At 35.0% G+C, this 13,814-nt stretch overlaps 3 protein-coding genes and 1 long non-coding RNA gene across 4 annotated transcripts; 1 reads left to right on the top strand and 3 right to left on the bottom strand.

Annotated features, from left to right (window-relative positions):
• Positions 1-4,459: 4,459 nt before the first annotated feature.
• Positions 4,460-5,040, bottom strand: LOC130496746 (uncharacterized). Its single transcript, XR_008935916.1, has 3 exons — positions 4,997-5,040; positions 4,781-4,839; positions 4,460-4,693 (listed from the first exon to the last, which is right to left on the bottom strand). It is a non-coding gene; the product is annotated as an uncharacterized LOC130496746 (long non-coding RNA).
• Positions 5,041-5,703: 663 nt separating this feature from the next.
• Positions 5,704-7,730, top strand: LOC108807310 (eukaryotic translation initiation factor 3 subunit I-like). Its single transcript, XM_018579581.2, has 9 exons — positions 5,704-5,783; positions 5,877-6,092; positions 6,214-6,429; positions 6,504-6,637; positions 6,729-6,848; positions 6,950-7,039; positions 7,117-7,203; positions 7,299-7,378; positions 7,466-7,730. The coding sequence occupies exons 2-9, from the start codon at positions 5,909-5,911 to the stop codon at positions 7,539-7,541; spliced, it is 987 nt and encodes a 328-aa protein (XP_018435083.1). The 5' UTR covers positions 5,704-5,783; positions 5,877-5,908; the 3' UTR covers positions 7,542-7,730.
• A 547-nt stretch (positions 7,731-8,277) lies between these two features.
• Positions 8,278-10,607, bottom strand: LOC108807095 (proteasome subunit beta type-7-A). The gene is made up of 9 exons (XM_018579347.2): positions 10,493-10,607; positions 10,217-10,369; positions 9,774-9,915; positions 9,595-9,691; positions 9,453-9,522; positions 9,263-9,367; positions 9,073-9,171; positions 8,728-8,815; positions 8,278-8,574 (listed from the first exon to the last, which is right to left on the bottom strand). The coding sequence occupies exons 2-9, from the start codon at positions 10,358-10,360 to the stop codon at positions 8,498-8,500; spliced, it is 822 nt and encodes a 273-aa protein (XP_018434849.1). The 5' UTR covers positions 10,361-10,369; positions 10,493-10,607; the 3' UTR covers positions 8,278-8,497.
• A 304-nt stretch (positions 10,608-10,911) lies between these two features.
• Positions 10,912-12,829, bottom strand: LOC108809190 (uncharacterized). The gene is made up of 7 exons (XM_018581328.2): positions 12,701-12,829; positions 12,007-12,288; positions 11,824-11,916; positions 11,659-11,742; positions 11,508-11,566; positions 11,277-11,430; positions 10,912-11,202 (listed from the first exon to the last, which is right to left on the bottom strand). Exons 2-7 carry the CDS (start codon positions 12,268-12,270, stop codon positions 11,128-11,130), a joined length of 729 nt encoding a protein of 242 aa, XP_018436830.2. The 5' UTR covers positions 12,271-12,288; positions 12,701-12,829; the 3' UTR covers positions 10,912-11,127.
• Between the last annotated feature and the right edge of the window lie 985 nt (positions 12,830-13,814).

The raw sequence follows: 13,814 nt of genomic DNA on the forward strand, positions 1-13,814 counted from the left end.
GCTTTATAAATATTTAAATATATGATTAAAATTAAAAATCTATACTATTAATGATTTAAATAAATATATATACATATAAAAATGAAAATAAAACATGCACGGTTGTGCGGGTCGAGATCTAGTAAGTTTTTAAAATTCATAATTTTATGGTAAACAGTATTTTTTTCTACTTTCTTCTACATTGTATCACTTACCACTTATGAGCATGGAAAAGAAAATATCAACAAGGAAATGTAGAGATTTTTATTATCAGTCTAAAAACAACAACAAAAATCTTATATCAATCTCATTTATGTACTTCTATTTTCTACTCAATCACATCAAAACTCTTAGTCCAACTGGAATTGAATTTCAAAAAGCAAAATATAATAAAAATGGTAAATCTCATCCCCACATTACATTTTTAATCACTTTGATCTAAAATGGGAAAATGATAAATCGCTAAGTGTTTTGTCCGCGTATGCGGTATAGTCATGTTATAAATATTTATTACTATATTATTATTAACAATTTACAAAATTTAAAGATTTATTTATAATTTGTTTGGTAAACATTAATAATGTACGTTGTTTTCTATCACTTGTCTTAATCACCGATGCATGACACTTCCACAATAGGAAAAATCAACAATATATAAGAACATCCCTATTGAGAGTTTATGGGGGGAGTTCACACAGAAATCAAGAAAATAATAATAAAATAACTCAACCACATGAATCACTCTCTCCTAAAGCTCTCTCGGCTGAATCTCCTTCTCCTAAAGTTCATCACTATAGCGCGGGTCCCATATGTCGTGGCGGCCCGCGATAGGTCTAGTTTTTTCTTTTTTAAAAAAAAAATCAAAAAGAAAAAGAAAAAAATTTAATAATAAAAAACTCAAAAGATGAACCCCAAGAGGGGGTTCATTGATGGGAGTGCTCTAAGGTACTATTAGGCGACACACAAAAATCAACAATCTTTAACAAACAAACACAAAAATCTTTATAAATACATCATTTTAATCACTATTTTTAAAATGTCCCATTTTTGGTTCTTCTAATACATTTACTAAAATATTTAATATATATATATTAAGAAATAGTTGATTATAAATAATTAGTAGTTTGTGTTTTTTTAAAAGTTAATAACTCATAGTATTTTCCAATATATATATATATATATATATGGTTTCATATTCTATTAGAATCAAGTGTATGCGGTTCTCTAGCACTTGTCTTAAACACCGAAGCATGACATTTCCACAATAGAAAAAATCAATAATATGTAAGGTTTTATCATGCGACACACAAAAATCAACAATCTTTAACAAACAAACACAAAAATCTTTATAAATACATCATTTTAATCACTATTTTCAAAATGTTCCATTTTTGGTTATTCTAATACATTTACTAAAATCTTTAATATATATATTAAGATATGGTTGATTATAAATAATTAGTAGTTTGTGTTTTTTTAAAGTTAATAACTCATAATCATGTAAACGATTGTGCGCCAAATCATAAGTTATCTCAAGAACCTACATCAGGGATTTATTAAAATCTAAAAGGGAAACTTGTTTTCTCTCCTTTTTGTCTTGATTTGCTATTAATTTCTTTAATATTTCTCTGGGTTAAAAGATAACAATAAAAATTTTAAATTCATAGTTTTTATAACTTACCACTTGTGAGCAAGGAAAATGAAATATCAACAAAGAAATGTAGAGATTTTAATTATCAGTCTAAAAACAACAACAAAAAATCTTATATCAATCTTATTTATGTGCTTCTATTTTCTACCCAATCACATCAAAAATCTTAGTCTCACTGGAATTGAATTTCAAAAAGCAAAATATAATAAAAATGGTAAATCTCATACCCACCTTACATTTTTAATCACTTTGATCTAAAATAGTAAAAATGGTAAATCGCTAGGTGTTTTGTCCGCGCATGCGGGTATAGTCATGTTACAAATATTTATTACTATATTATTATTAACAGTTTACAAAATTTAAAGATTCTTTTGTAACTTGTTAGTTAAACATTGGCTACAAAAAATGGGTAAAGATTGAGATCTGTTAGTTTGGTCGACATATATTTATTAGATTTAGTTTGCCTTAGTTTCTTTAGTTAGACTATATTAAAAGATGGGTAATTAATAATAATACAGGTTAGACAAAAATATATAGAGTATAGATTCTTAGAAATATTCTACTTAGAATCGGTATTTTTAAACCCGACCGAACCGATAATCAAACCGGGTTGAACCATGAACAGAAAATAATCCGAGTTGGTTAATGCTGAAATCCAACTAAAATTGAACCAGTTTTTTTTTTGTCAGCTCCTAACTTCGTAGTCGGTTTTGAGGCGTTCCTAAGAGACGCTCTGTCCGGCTGGTTCTGATCTATATGGGAAAAAAGAACACCGTTGTTTCTCGCCTCCTTGGCGAGAGAGTCTGCACGCACATTCCTAGCCCTGGGTATATGGGCGATGCTGAATTCCTGGAAGCCGGCTCGTAGAAGACGGAACGAGGCTAACTTGGAGGCAAAGGCCGGCCAATCAGTCGGGTTGGCAATCATATCCACCAGGTCGGAGCAGTCCGTCTCCATATGGATCACGGTACATTGTACTTCTCGTAGACAAAATAAGGCCCATATGAGTCCTTCCATCTCTGCATGGAGAGCTGATAAGCTCTTCCGGCATCCTTGTAAACCAAATCTTTCGACTCTCATTTGATCCTTGTAGAACCACCCTAGCCCACTAACCGTGCCATTATCAACCCATGAGGCATCAATTTGACAGGTCGGGCTTTGAGGGTTCACAGGGAGAGTCGAAACTCGCGACGGTGCTGGTTGTAGCTCATTCTCCTCTCCATCCTCCGGTAAATTTGCCTTTCTCCAGCATTCAGCTTCTATAGAAGCTAGCTGCAAGGTGTCACCTGGTGAGATTTCCTTTCCATTGAAAACTTTCTCGTTGCGTGCCTTCCAAATGTACCATAAGATCCATGGGAAGGTCTCAATAAGTGGTTCCATATAGGCCATGTTTCTCTTCCTCCTAAAAAGGAGGTTCATGTTTTGATAAACAGAAGTACTCGGGAAGTAACCCGGAAGGGACGGATTGTCCGATAGAGCCCACACCTGAAGTGCCGGGGGGCATTCAAAAAGCAAGTGATTAATAGTTTCCTCAGAGTCACCGCATCTAGGACAGTTCCTATCAGTGCTCAGGTGTCTATATGCAAGCCTTTCAGTCGTAACAATACATCCTGTCAAAGTTTGCCACATAAAGTGTTTCATTTTTCCCGGGGCCGGGATACTCCACACATGGCTCTGTAAACCAGTGATGCTTGGTTGTAAAACCTGATCTTCAGCTTCACACATTTTAATCTTCTGTAGTCGAGTGTATCATGATTTCACCGAGTACACACCCGATTTCGTATAGTTCCATGCATACCCATCCATTGACCATGTATTGCAAAATTGAACCAGTTAAAAAACCTTATTGAACCGTCAAAAACCCGGAAACCAGTGACTCAAAAAACCGGCCAAACCCCGGTTTATATATCAACCAAAATCTTGTTAATGAAACAATTAATTATCTTATTTTTAAGTAAAAATAGGATTAAAAAAAATAGCATCTCTGGTCTTTTTCTTTTGTCATCTCTAAAACTCATAAATTACAAGATTCACAAAGTTTAGTATTCATGTGAAGATGTCGGTTTTTTCTACTTCTCACTTTGTCTAAATTTTATTTCATTATCACTTATTTTGAAGATTTAAACAACTGAAATATTTACGTTTGGAAATTTGTATTTCAAAATAAAACTTTTACCTAATGTGTATATATATTTTAAACAAAGGTGATGAATATTTAGAATGATAAAATCTGTGAATAAAGTTTAAATGTGCTTCAGTGAAGAGTTATAAAAAGAAAAAAAATCATCTTTCATTAAAAACTGTAAAACAAAAATACAAAAATAGTTGAAAATTAACTAGTAACCCGGTCAATTATTCACCCACTACAAAAAAAAAGATGATTTAACATCATTTATTTTTTATATTTACATTACTTATAAATGATGTAATATAATTTTGCATCACTTATCTAAGTAACTCCGAAAGTGGTGATGCAAATAATTAACATCATTTTATTAGTAACTGATGCAAAAATATGAAATATTTACATCAATTATTATAAATGATATCAATATGTATCATTTCTAAGAAATGTTATTAAGATTTACATCGGCTTTGCAAAATTATTTTATTTTTGTTTCGATTAAAATAACCGATGTTAAGTTTTATATTTTTATTAATAAATAGACCTAATTTGATATAAAATTACGAAATTAATATTATTAATTATAAAATTTTGACCATCGAATTATATATTAAAACTATGTCATTAAATAAATTAAGTAAATATTTTTCTATAAACAACTTATTATTATTATTTTCCATTGACTAACAATCTGAAGAACATGGAAAAAATAAAAAGAAGTACAAAATAAAAGAATATAAACTCAGAGAAAAACTGTAACAAAAAATGAATTCTTCTTCTTTATATTCATCTTCAATCCTTATTGCTGGTGTAAACTGAGTTGATTCAGTAAGTTAAGAGATTCACGGAAGCATTCTCCTTCAGCATCATTTCCTACGAAACTTGTATTCCTTAAGATTTGCAGAAGATTCTTCATTTGTCATTGAAGAAATCGAAACCTAATATAAAAATTCTTAAACCATAAATAGAAGAAAATAAATATAGTTTTAAAAAGACGTAGAAGGAAAACAAAAGAAAATCATTACCTTTCCAGAAAATTTTCAGCAGGTTCGTGAGGTAGGAGTTCCTAGTTTCTTTTCACATCCTGCATAAAAGAAAAACAACCTCATCACGATTTATAAAAAAAAAAGCTGAATACCTTTTGATTATTTTTATAAACCAAAAAGACTAGAACAATAAATTTCAAAACTGATAAAAGTTTTAAAAGTGAGAGGCAGAGGAACGGATGAATGAGACTATACTATGATCAGAACTCATTAGATCTTGACAGAAAAATAATAAGTTTCTGTAGTTAGGATGAAACAGTTATAGTCTTATAGAAGATCATGGGTTAATTAAACTACAACCATAAAAAATAATTAAATCAGAAAAAATAGTAACTGCATCTCGTAAATCAAGCTATAATTTTTAAAGGTTTTATTGAAACAAATGTTTAAATGAGCCAGTTTTTTTAAAGTAACATCACTTTATTAAATTGATGATAATGTAAATTATAGTTATATAATTTTTTTGTATCAATTTATTATTGATGCAAGATTATTATCATTTTAAAAACTGATGCTAACCAAAAAAAGCTAATGCATCAGTTATCTAAATGATATAAGTTTATTTAATAGTATCAATTTTGTCAAAGGGATACAAATTGATAAAAGTTATATCATTTAACTAAACTGATGTTAATTTAATTAATAATAAAATCAATTATCATAACTGATCTTAAATTGATTATATTTGTATCATTTCTAAATAAGTAATTTAAAATAAAATCATTTATTTTTGTGATACAAGTTAAGTGATGTAATTCACTGTTTTTTTCTTGTAGTGACCTACCATAGAGGACCCGGTCGGATCAATTATCCGGTTTAGCTGGGTCGAGACTAAAAACGGTGTCGTAGAAAGAAAAGAAAGGGTATATTTGTCAAAACAGAGCACACTTCAACATTAGGGTTTTATTCGTGTCGTAGCTTCCTTCCTTCTCCTTCTCCTTCTCCTTCGTTTGTTTATCGCCACTGCAACTTTCTCATCTTGGTATAGCTCTCGCTCATCCTCGAATCCGTTTAAATCAGATCTGATATTTTCCCTTAAACCTCTAATCGATTTTTTTTCTGTATCTGTTCTCAGATTAAAAAAAAGACTAGAAAAGAAGAAAGAGGATGAGGCCGATACTGATGAAGGGACACGAACGTCCATTGACGTTCCTCAGGTACAACAGAGATGGAGACATGCTCTTCTCCTGCGCCAAGGATCACACTCCCACTCTCTGGTATGCTGACAACGGCGAACGCCATGGAACCTTCCGTGGTCACAACGGTGCCGTTTGGTGTTGTGATGTCTCAAGTAAGCCCCCCTCGAAAAGTGGTGGACTTGATTGATTAGTTAGGGTTTTGAATTGATGTTGTGTAGAAACCCTTTTTGTTCGTTTGATTTAAAGTTTATTTCTTTTGGTGAATTTTTTAAGGGGACTCGTTGACGTTGATAACCGGAAGTGCTGATCAGACTGCTAAGCTATGGGATGTGAAAACCGGACAACAGTTGTTCAGTTTCAAGTTTGGTTCTCCCGCGAGGTCTGTTGATTTTTCTCTTGGAGATAAGCTCGCGGTTATCACCACTGATCCCTTCATGGAGCGTACTTCTGCTATTCATGTCAAACGCATCGCTGAAGATCCTGCAGACCGTTAGTTTGTTGCTTTTTTACATGTTGCTATTCTATTTACTGTATGTGTAAAAGAGGAAACTTTGTTGTTGCAGAGGTTAGTGAGTCTGTGCTTGTCCTTGAGAGCCCTAATGGGAGGAAGAGGATAAACAGAGCTGTTTGGGGACCATTGAACCAAACCATTGTTAGTGGTGGTGAAGATGCTGTGCTCAGGATCTGGGATGCTGAGGTAAATTCAAATAGTTTCTTAAGATGCTGTTATCAGTTTCACTCTTAAAAGCTAACGAATATGGTGCTGCTTGCCAATTGTTTGTTACTAGACTGGAAAATTGCTCAAGGAGTCAGATGCGGAAGTGGGGCATAAGAATACAATCACGTCGCTCACTAAAGCAGCTGATGATTCTCACTTCATTACTGGTTCACTTGACAAAACTGCAAAGGCATGTGTTTCCTTCTATTCTATCTTTCGTTTGGTAGTTGCACGGGTCTATACATATTTCTGATAAAGACTCTGATTTGGTTTTGTTTTTAACTGTTTCAGCTGTGGGACATGAGAACGCTGACTCTTCTTAAGACTTACGTTTCAGGGGTGCCTGTAAATGCCGTCTCCATGTCTCCACTTCTTGACCATGTATGTAATGAGAATACGTCAAAGAAGATTGAATTCGATTTCAACTAGTCTTTAATGTTGTCTCTGCTCTTTCATAGGTTGTGCTTGGAGGTGGTCAAGATGCATCAGCTGTTACAACCACTGATCATCGTGCTGGAAAGTTCGAGGCTAAGTTTTATGACAAGGTTAGTGTTATGATAAGATCTTTTCTTACTTGAAAATTGCAACCAGGAACATGTATATATTTATATAACTGTGTGTTGGTGATAACAATTTGTAGATTCTGCAAGAGGAGATTGGTGGTGTGAAAGGTCATTTTGGACCTATAAATGCTTTGGCATTCAACCCTGATGGAAAGAGGTATGACACATTATCTTATTCATTGTTGATACTGTGATTCTTTTGGCTTTGTTACTGAGTTTGTGAGTTTTGTTTTTTGTTCAACAGTTTCTCAAGTGGAGGTGAAGATGGATATGTCAGATTGCATCACTTTGACTCTGATTACTTCAACATCAGGATTTAGATCTTTTTTACACCAAATCTCTCAATCCGCATTTTGTTTCAGTCTCTTTTCTGGATTATAAGTGTTGTTTTTCGCTACTATCAATACTTTAATGGTGCTGAGATATGAAGTGTTTGAATTTTGGATCGAATCCTTAGATTTTGTACATTTCATACTTTTTTTTTAATTACAAGTTACAAACTTGCGATCTGTTGGATTCCATTCCATTAGGTTTATTTGTAAGTTATTGTTATAAAATACGAGTCTCCCTTTATTGGAATGGAGTTAACTAAGGATGTGTGCAATTTATCAAAAATAATATATAAGCATTGAGCTCCCTGGTTCTGTGTGCCTGTGTGCGTCGAGCAATTTGAAGTTTGGCTTCAGGCGACTATTTAAACTTTGACGTGTTTATAGTTTAAGGCTGAAACAAAACAGCTGCAAGAGCATACAAGCTTGTTTTCTACGTTTTCAGTCATCTGTTAGTTCATCTGGATAATGAACTTGTGTCTGTTTTTTTTTCCTTCTACTGCAATGACATTCTGTTTTTTTTTTCCTTCTACTGCAATGACATTTTTGGTTTGAAAGACTGTTTCAGCTGAGAAAGCATGTGGTGGTTGAACATGAAATTATGCCTTCTGGATTTAGAAACAGAGAATGACGATGGAAGAAACTCAGGATGATCCAAAGTATAAGAGAGAACACTTCTTTTATGCTGACTAGGAGATTTGCAGACTAGCTTGGTCCACAAACCAAATGTTAAACGAGTAACTTTGATAAAATTCGTTCCATAAGATTCCAAACAAAGAAATTTCGAAGTCTAATTCCGTTGATATCCTTTAAGATTGGTAAAAGAAAAGATTCGGAATAATCCTTCACATTGGTAAAGAAAGACGAGACTAATATGTTTCACGCACACTAAGTTTTGATCTTGGTAAAGATGAATGCAAAAGCAAAGAGACTTGAGAGAGATCCATTCATTCTTCCATAGCTTCACCCACTTCTGTAATCTCAACTCGCTCCATCAATGGGGTGATTTTCGTGCGAAGAATCTCTGTTTTCATATGTAAGATAAACTCAAGTGAGAAAAGGGTTTAGGTTAAAGCCAAGGCTAGCGTTACAATCTCAGAAGCAAGTTTTGTTGGGGTGGGACTCTTGAGACTAAATCATGTTGTGTTTGATCCAGTAAAGAGAGAGATTAGCTTACCGGTTTTCTTGGTGAATGAATAGCCTTTGCTGCTGACATAGGTTCTTGGGTTTGGCTCCATGTAGTTCCTGAGATATTCCTTGTTACCCTGTTTGCCAAATACAATTACAACAAATTCAGCAAGCAACGAACAAGACAGAAGAGAATGTAAAAAAGAGTTTGATTTGAAGTGGTCTTTTGCATATATCTAATGGTAATGCAAAGAGTTGAGTTCTACGTGGTTCAATGGCGATTTACTAGGTCACTGTAAATGTCTATGATATGATATATTACAAATCACATATGCTGACCAAGAGTTCTGTAATTGAAACCTAAGTTATCAGGCAAAGAAGGGTGAGGACAAACCTTTGTGATCACGCAGATGTCCACGTTGCTACCACTACCCAGGTCGTTAAATATTCCCGAGCATATGGCTTCAGCGACCAGCTTGATTCCTTCATCTCTCTGGGGGGATATTGTAACAAGAGAATCAATAGAAAGTAGCAAATGACACATCTTGAAATTGAAAGATGAAATGTTCCTCAGATTTACTTACAGTTAGACCTTCTTTATACTTTGCCTCAAAGACAGACATAGCAGCAAGAGAACCAGAACCCATTGTTGCGAATGGTAGAGTGTCAGTTGAACCGTGTGGGTATATCTGCGCATAAGTTAAAAAGTAACGTAAATAAACAACAAACAAAACAAAATCTCTTCTCAGAAGATATCATCTGTTTTAAACTTACGGTATGCAGATGAGGACCGGTGATATCCACTCCACCAAGGACAAGAGCAGCTGAGACATGACCTTGATAGCTGGACGAAGTTTAGGTAGTTAAGTCATCTATATGTTCCTCTAAGGAATGAGGTTATAAAGAAAAACATTACCTGAAAAGGTGTTTTTTGAGAAGGGTCAAGGCAGTGATGACACGAGAGTCTCGGCCAGTCTGGTAACGATGCAACCTCAGCTGTGAGCTGACCATATCTAGACAAATGAGATAGAAACGAAGCATCAACACCAAACTAGATCAGAGTTCTTAACAGGGAAAAAAAAACATCATTCATACCAGTAACAGCTTCAGTGTCAGCAGCGGTTCCAGCACCACAGCAGTATATGTTAGGAGCCATGTAGTGAATCTTCTCGCAGTTCTTATCAGCAACGATAGGTCCCTCAGTTGCTCGTGTATCAGCGCCTAGTATCACACCATCCTATTCAAAAACACCAGAAGATACTGAAAATCAGCTTAACACACAAAACCATTTACTAAACAACAGTGCTAAACACAAGAACACCAAACTATCTAGTCCCCTGTAACACTGAGACTTTAGGCCTCAACTTATTAACTAACCGAATCTCTACAGACTGACATATATATGCATCATCTTAACAACAAAATAGTATCGGTTCTCACTTTAGCTAAGAGATTAATAACTATATAGATTCAATTGACTAGATAGAGTTAGGGTTGAACAAGCATGTATATAACACCAAGAGAGAAAGAGGGGGGACCTTGAAGATCAAACCGACGATGGTAGTACCGGTCTTCAAAAAGGAAGGAGCTTTAAGACCCTTTTCGATAAGCATGTTGTTACGCTTGCACAGATCGAAGCTGAACCCTCCCTTTGCCGGTACATCTACGGATGATTGAGTCATTCTTACAATCTACAATAACAGGTGACAATTAAGTAATTTAACAGCAATCGATTACCCAGAAATTCGAGAACATGCGAAATCGACTAGAGAGATCTCAAAGAGTGTGAAGAAGACGGAGAAAGAGAGATTTACCTGGACGACGAAGACGAAGGGGAAACAGATAGTACAAGTCGAGAGGAGAGAGCTGTGCTTCGAAGCCAAGAACAGATGAATATAGAAGAAGTGTTTTCTTCTTCCCCAATTAACCTTTCAGAAGATCCATCCAGGGGTATTGTTGTCTTTCTATATAGATTCCAGTTCCGATGGGCCTTTATTCCTTGTTATTCAGTCCATCTATCAATACTTCTATATTTGAGCCCATCTACGGACAGTTAAAAAGTTCTAATCTCTAATTGGCTTAGAATAATTACTTGTCTACTCTTCGAAATTGAATGGTGTTTGGGGTAAACCATCTTTCGCAAATACAGTGTTAAATATAATCTTTTATGTTAGGCAGGTAATCTATAACTAACCAGTGTTCATCATACTCAAGATGATGACGAGACAAGACGTCGAAAGAACATGTATGTATACCCATCCATAAAAATTGTAATAGACCAGCCAATCTCAATCTTTGATCAACGTCTTGCAAAATCAAAACCGGTTTAAACCAGTTTATGAGGAGGAAGAAAACAAAAACAGTATATAGAGGATTCGAGACCGGTTTGAAAGCATCACTTCACACCATTCCAACACCCCCTAACCATCACCCATATACACAGTCTACGTTAGCTAGCGAGCTTCTGAGCATTCTTGACTGCTCCTACATAGAAATGCAATCTCCATAGCATTATATTGTCCTCCTGAAAAACACACACACAGTTTGCTATTAGTCTTCCACTTTTAACTTACCGAACTTTGTATTATTCTGTCTTACCGACTGATCCAGGTTGGCTATAACCTCGTCAGAGAAATCCTTGCCAGATGTTCTGCAATGTTCTTCCACTATCCCAGCGATCCGGTCACGATTCCCGCCAGGTAACTCCACGATCGCTTTCTGAAGATCTAGCTTTTCAGTGCGAGTCATAGGTCTGTTTTCACAAGACTCAATAAGTAACAATTAAAGAAAGAATGTTTCAATCCTACACGAAAGAGTCTGACTACATACCTGCAAGTAGCTACCACATCATCAAGGAGGTTCTCGAGTTGCTGCTGCATATCCTCCAGCTTTTTTCAAAAGCAGACCATACACACAGAAAAAGCTATTAGCATCTCTCCCCAGGGCACTAGCTATAATGCTATATTACATCTTTTTTTACCTCATGATAAAGAACATTTGAGTACTGGGACGTTAATTTCTTGACAATATCAGGGTTACACAGAAGAGTTTCTACATCATCTTCCTAAAGTAACCATTGTGAGACAAGAAGAAGAAGACGAAATACAAAATGAAAAAAAAAACCATGAAAGCAAAAAAGACATACAGATACAGTTGCCTCTTTAGATTCTGCAGGAACATTATTACATCTGGTAGCCTTGTCTGAAAACAGTTTCATGCTGCATACACGCATATGCATCTGCGATTTTCGCAAATCTTTCCCATCAAGAACTAGTATATATAATAAACGATATGATAACTTTTTGATGTTATAATAAATAATAATAACCTCATTAACTTCTGGAGTTAGATCCCTCACGCACTGCCTTAACAAGACATTCAAATCCTCTTTCTTTAGATGTGACATCCCGGCTCCTATCGCGGTGCTGGAATGGCTCATAGTGGCTTCTTCTTGATCGCGAAGAAGCGAGATCTTCTTCTCTTCTTGAGACAGGAGTTGAGATACTTGAGATCTGTAATCACCAAAAGAGTCCGCAGGTTTGACTCCTTGGGTTTCTGATGAAGGAGGCGACTCTGCTGCTCTTTTAGGCATAGCTGCTTTTGGTAGACACTGCATTGTAACCACAGAGCTCAGACCAATGGAAAGCAAATACACATGAAAGAGAAAGAAAAAAAAAACGAATCTCTTGACAAACATATTAATATAGAAGCACCAATTCAAGACACAGAAAGTAAAAACTATTTTAGTTCCAACTCTGACTATTGTTTGAAACAGAACATGTCTTAAGGCAAAGAAGTAATGTAATCTAAATACAGAGTAACATATCCAGACAATAGTATGTGACTATGTGTGTATATATTATGCCAATCTCGTATACACGACACTATGGAGTTTTCGGTTACAGAGTTTTCAATATAGAATTTTTTACGAGAAAGCTAATGTAATTACTGGGAATTAGATGAGTATTGGGTATCTCTATAGCGACATGATGTGCCTGTAATAAGATTCGACGAGAACTTACCGAGGAATTCGCAGTAATTGTCGCTGAAAAAGGCGAAGATGGTTATCGACGGGGAAGCCGAAAAGATTGAGAGTGGAAGGAACAAATAAAAAGGAAGAAGAAGAAGACCAAACTATAAGGCAAGTACAGGTGTATGTATGTCGTGTACCACGTCGACACAGTCTTTCTTGGGCCTTGCAATTGTACGGGCCTTTTTATTAGCCCATTTTAAAGCTTAATTGTGATGTATCCGAAGTAATTAGATAGAGAGCAGTGCGAACACTGATAGCTGCCCCTAGGTCTGGGCACAAAAACCGGACCCGAGGACCCGAACCGGAACCGATCCGAAAAATCAGGGTATCGGATTTATTCGGTTCTTCAGAAATAACTGTTTGGGTCCTAAACTGTTGTATCCGAAGAACCGGTATCCAACCCGACCCGAACCGAAAACCAAATGGGTATCCGAAGATATCCGAAATAAAATATATATTTCAATATATTATTTATAATTATATGTATAATTATTTTAATTTTAATTATAAATTTAATATATTAGTTATTTTCAATAATTTTGTATATTTTCGGATAAAATATTGTAGTTTGGATAGAAGTACTTAAACAAAACTGTGTCAAATGAGTATATTTGGTTATTTTTTGGTAAATCTGAGTAGTTTGGATACAAAATACCCGAACTGAATCGGATAATATGGTTATTTTGGGTACTATTATCCGAACCCGTTATAGATACATTGGTTATTCGGTTATTTCAGATTCTTTTATATCAGAACCGAACCCACCCGAACCCGGAAAGACCCGACTCGAATCCGATCCGAAATTTTATAATACCCGAATGGGTTTTAGTTTTCAAACCCGAAAGAACCGATACCCGAAAGAACCGATCCGTACCCGAATGGGTACCCGAACACCCAGGCCTAGCTGCCCCAAGCTAATTTTTTTCTTTTATATATGAAAAGATGTTTATAATAATAAAAGTTATTGAGGTTTAGGTTTAGTGTAAAAATCCTAAAACAAATACTCTCTTCGTTTCACATTAGTTGTCGTTCTACATTTATTCACACAGATTAAAAAACATTTAATTTTACATATTTTCAAAATAAAAATACTATTACCAATA

This window comes from Raphanus sativus, chromosome 6 (genome assembly GCF_000801105.2).
Source record: "Raphanus sativus cultivar WK10039 chromosome 6, ASM80110v3, whole genome shotgun sequence".
Classification (NCBI taxonomy): Eukaryota; Viridiplantae; Streptophyta; class Magnoliopsida; order Brassicales; family Brassicaceae; genus Raphanus; species Raphanus sativus.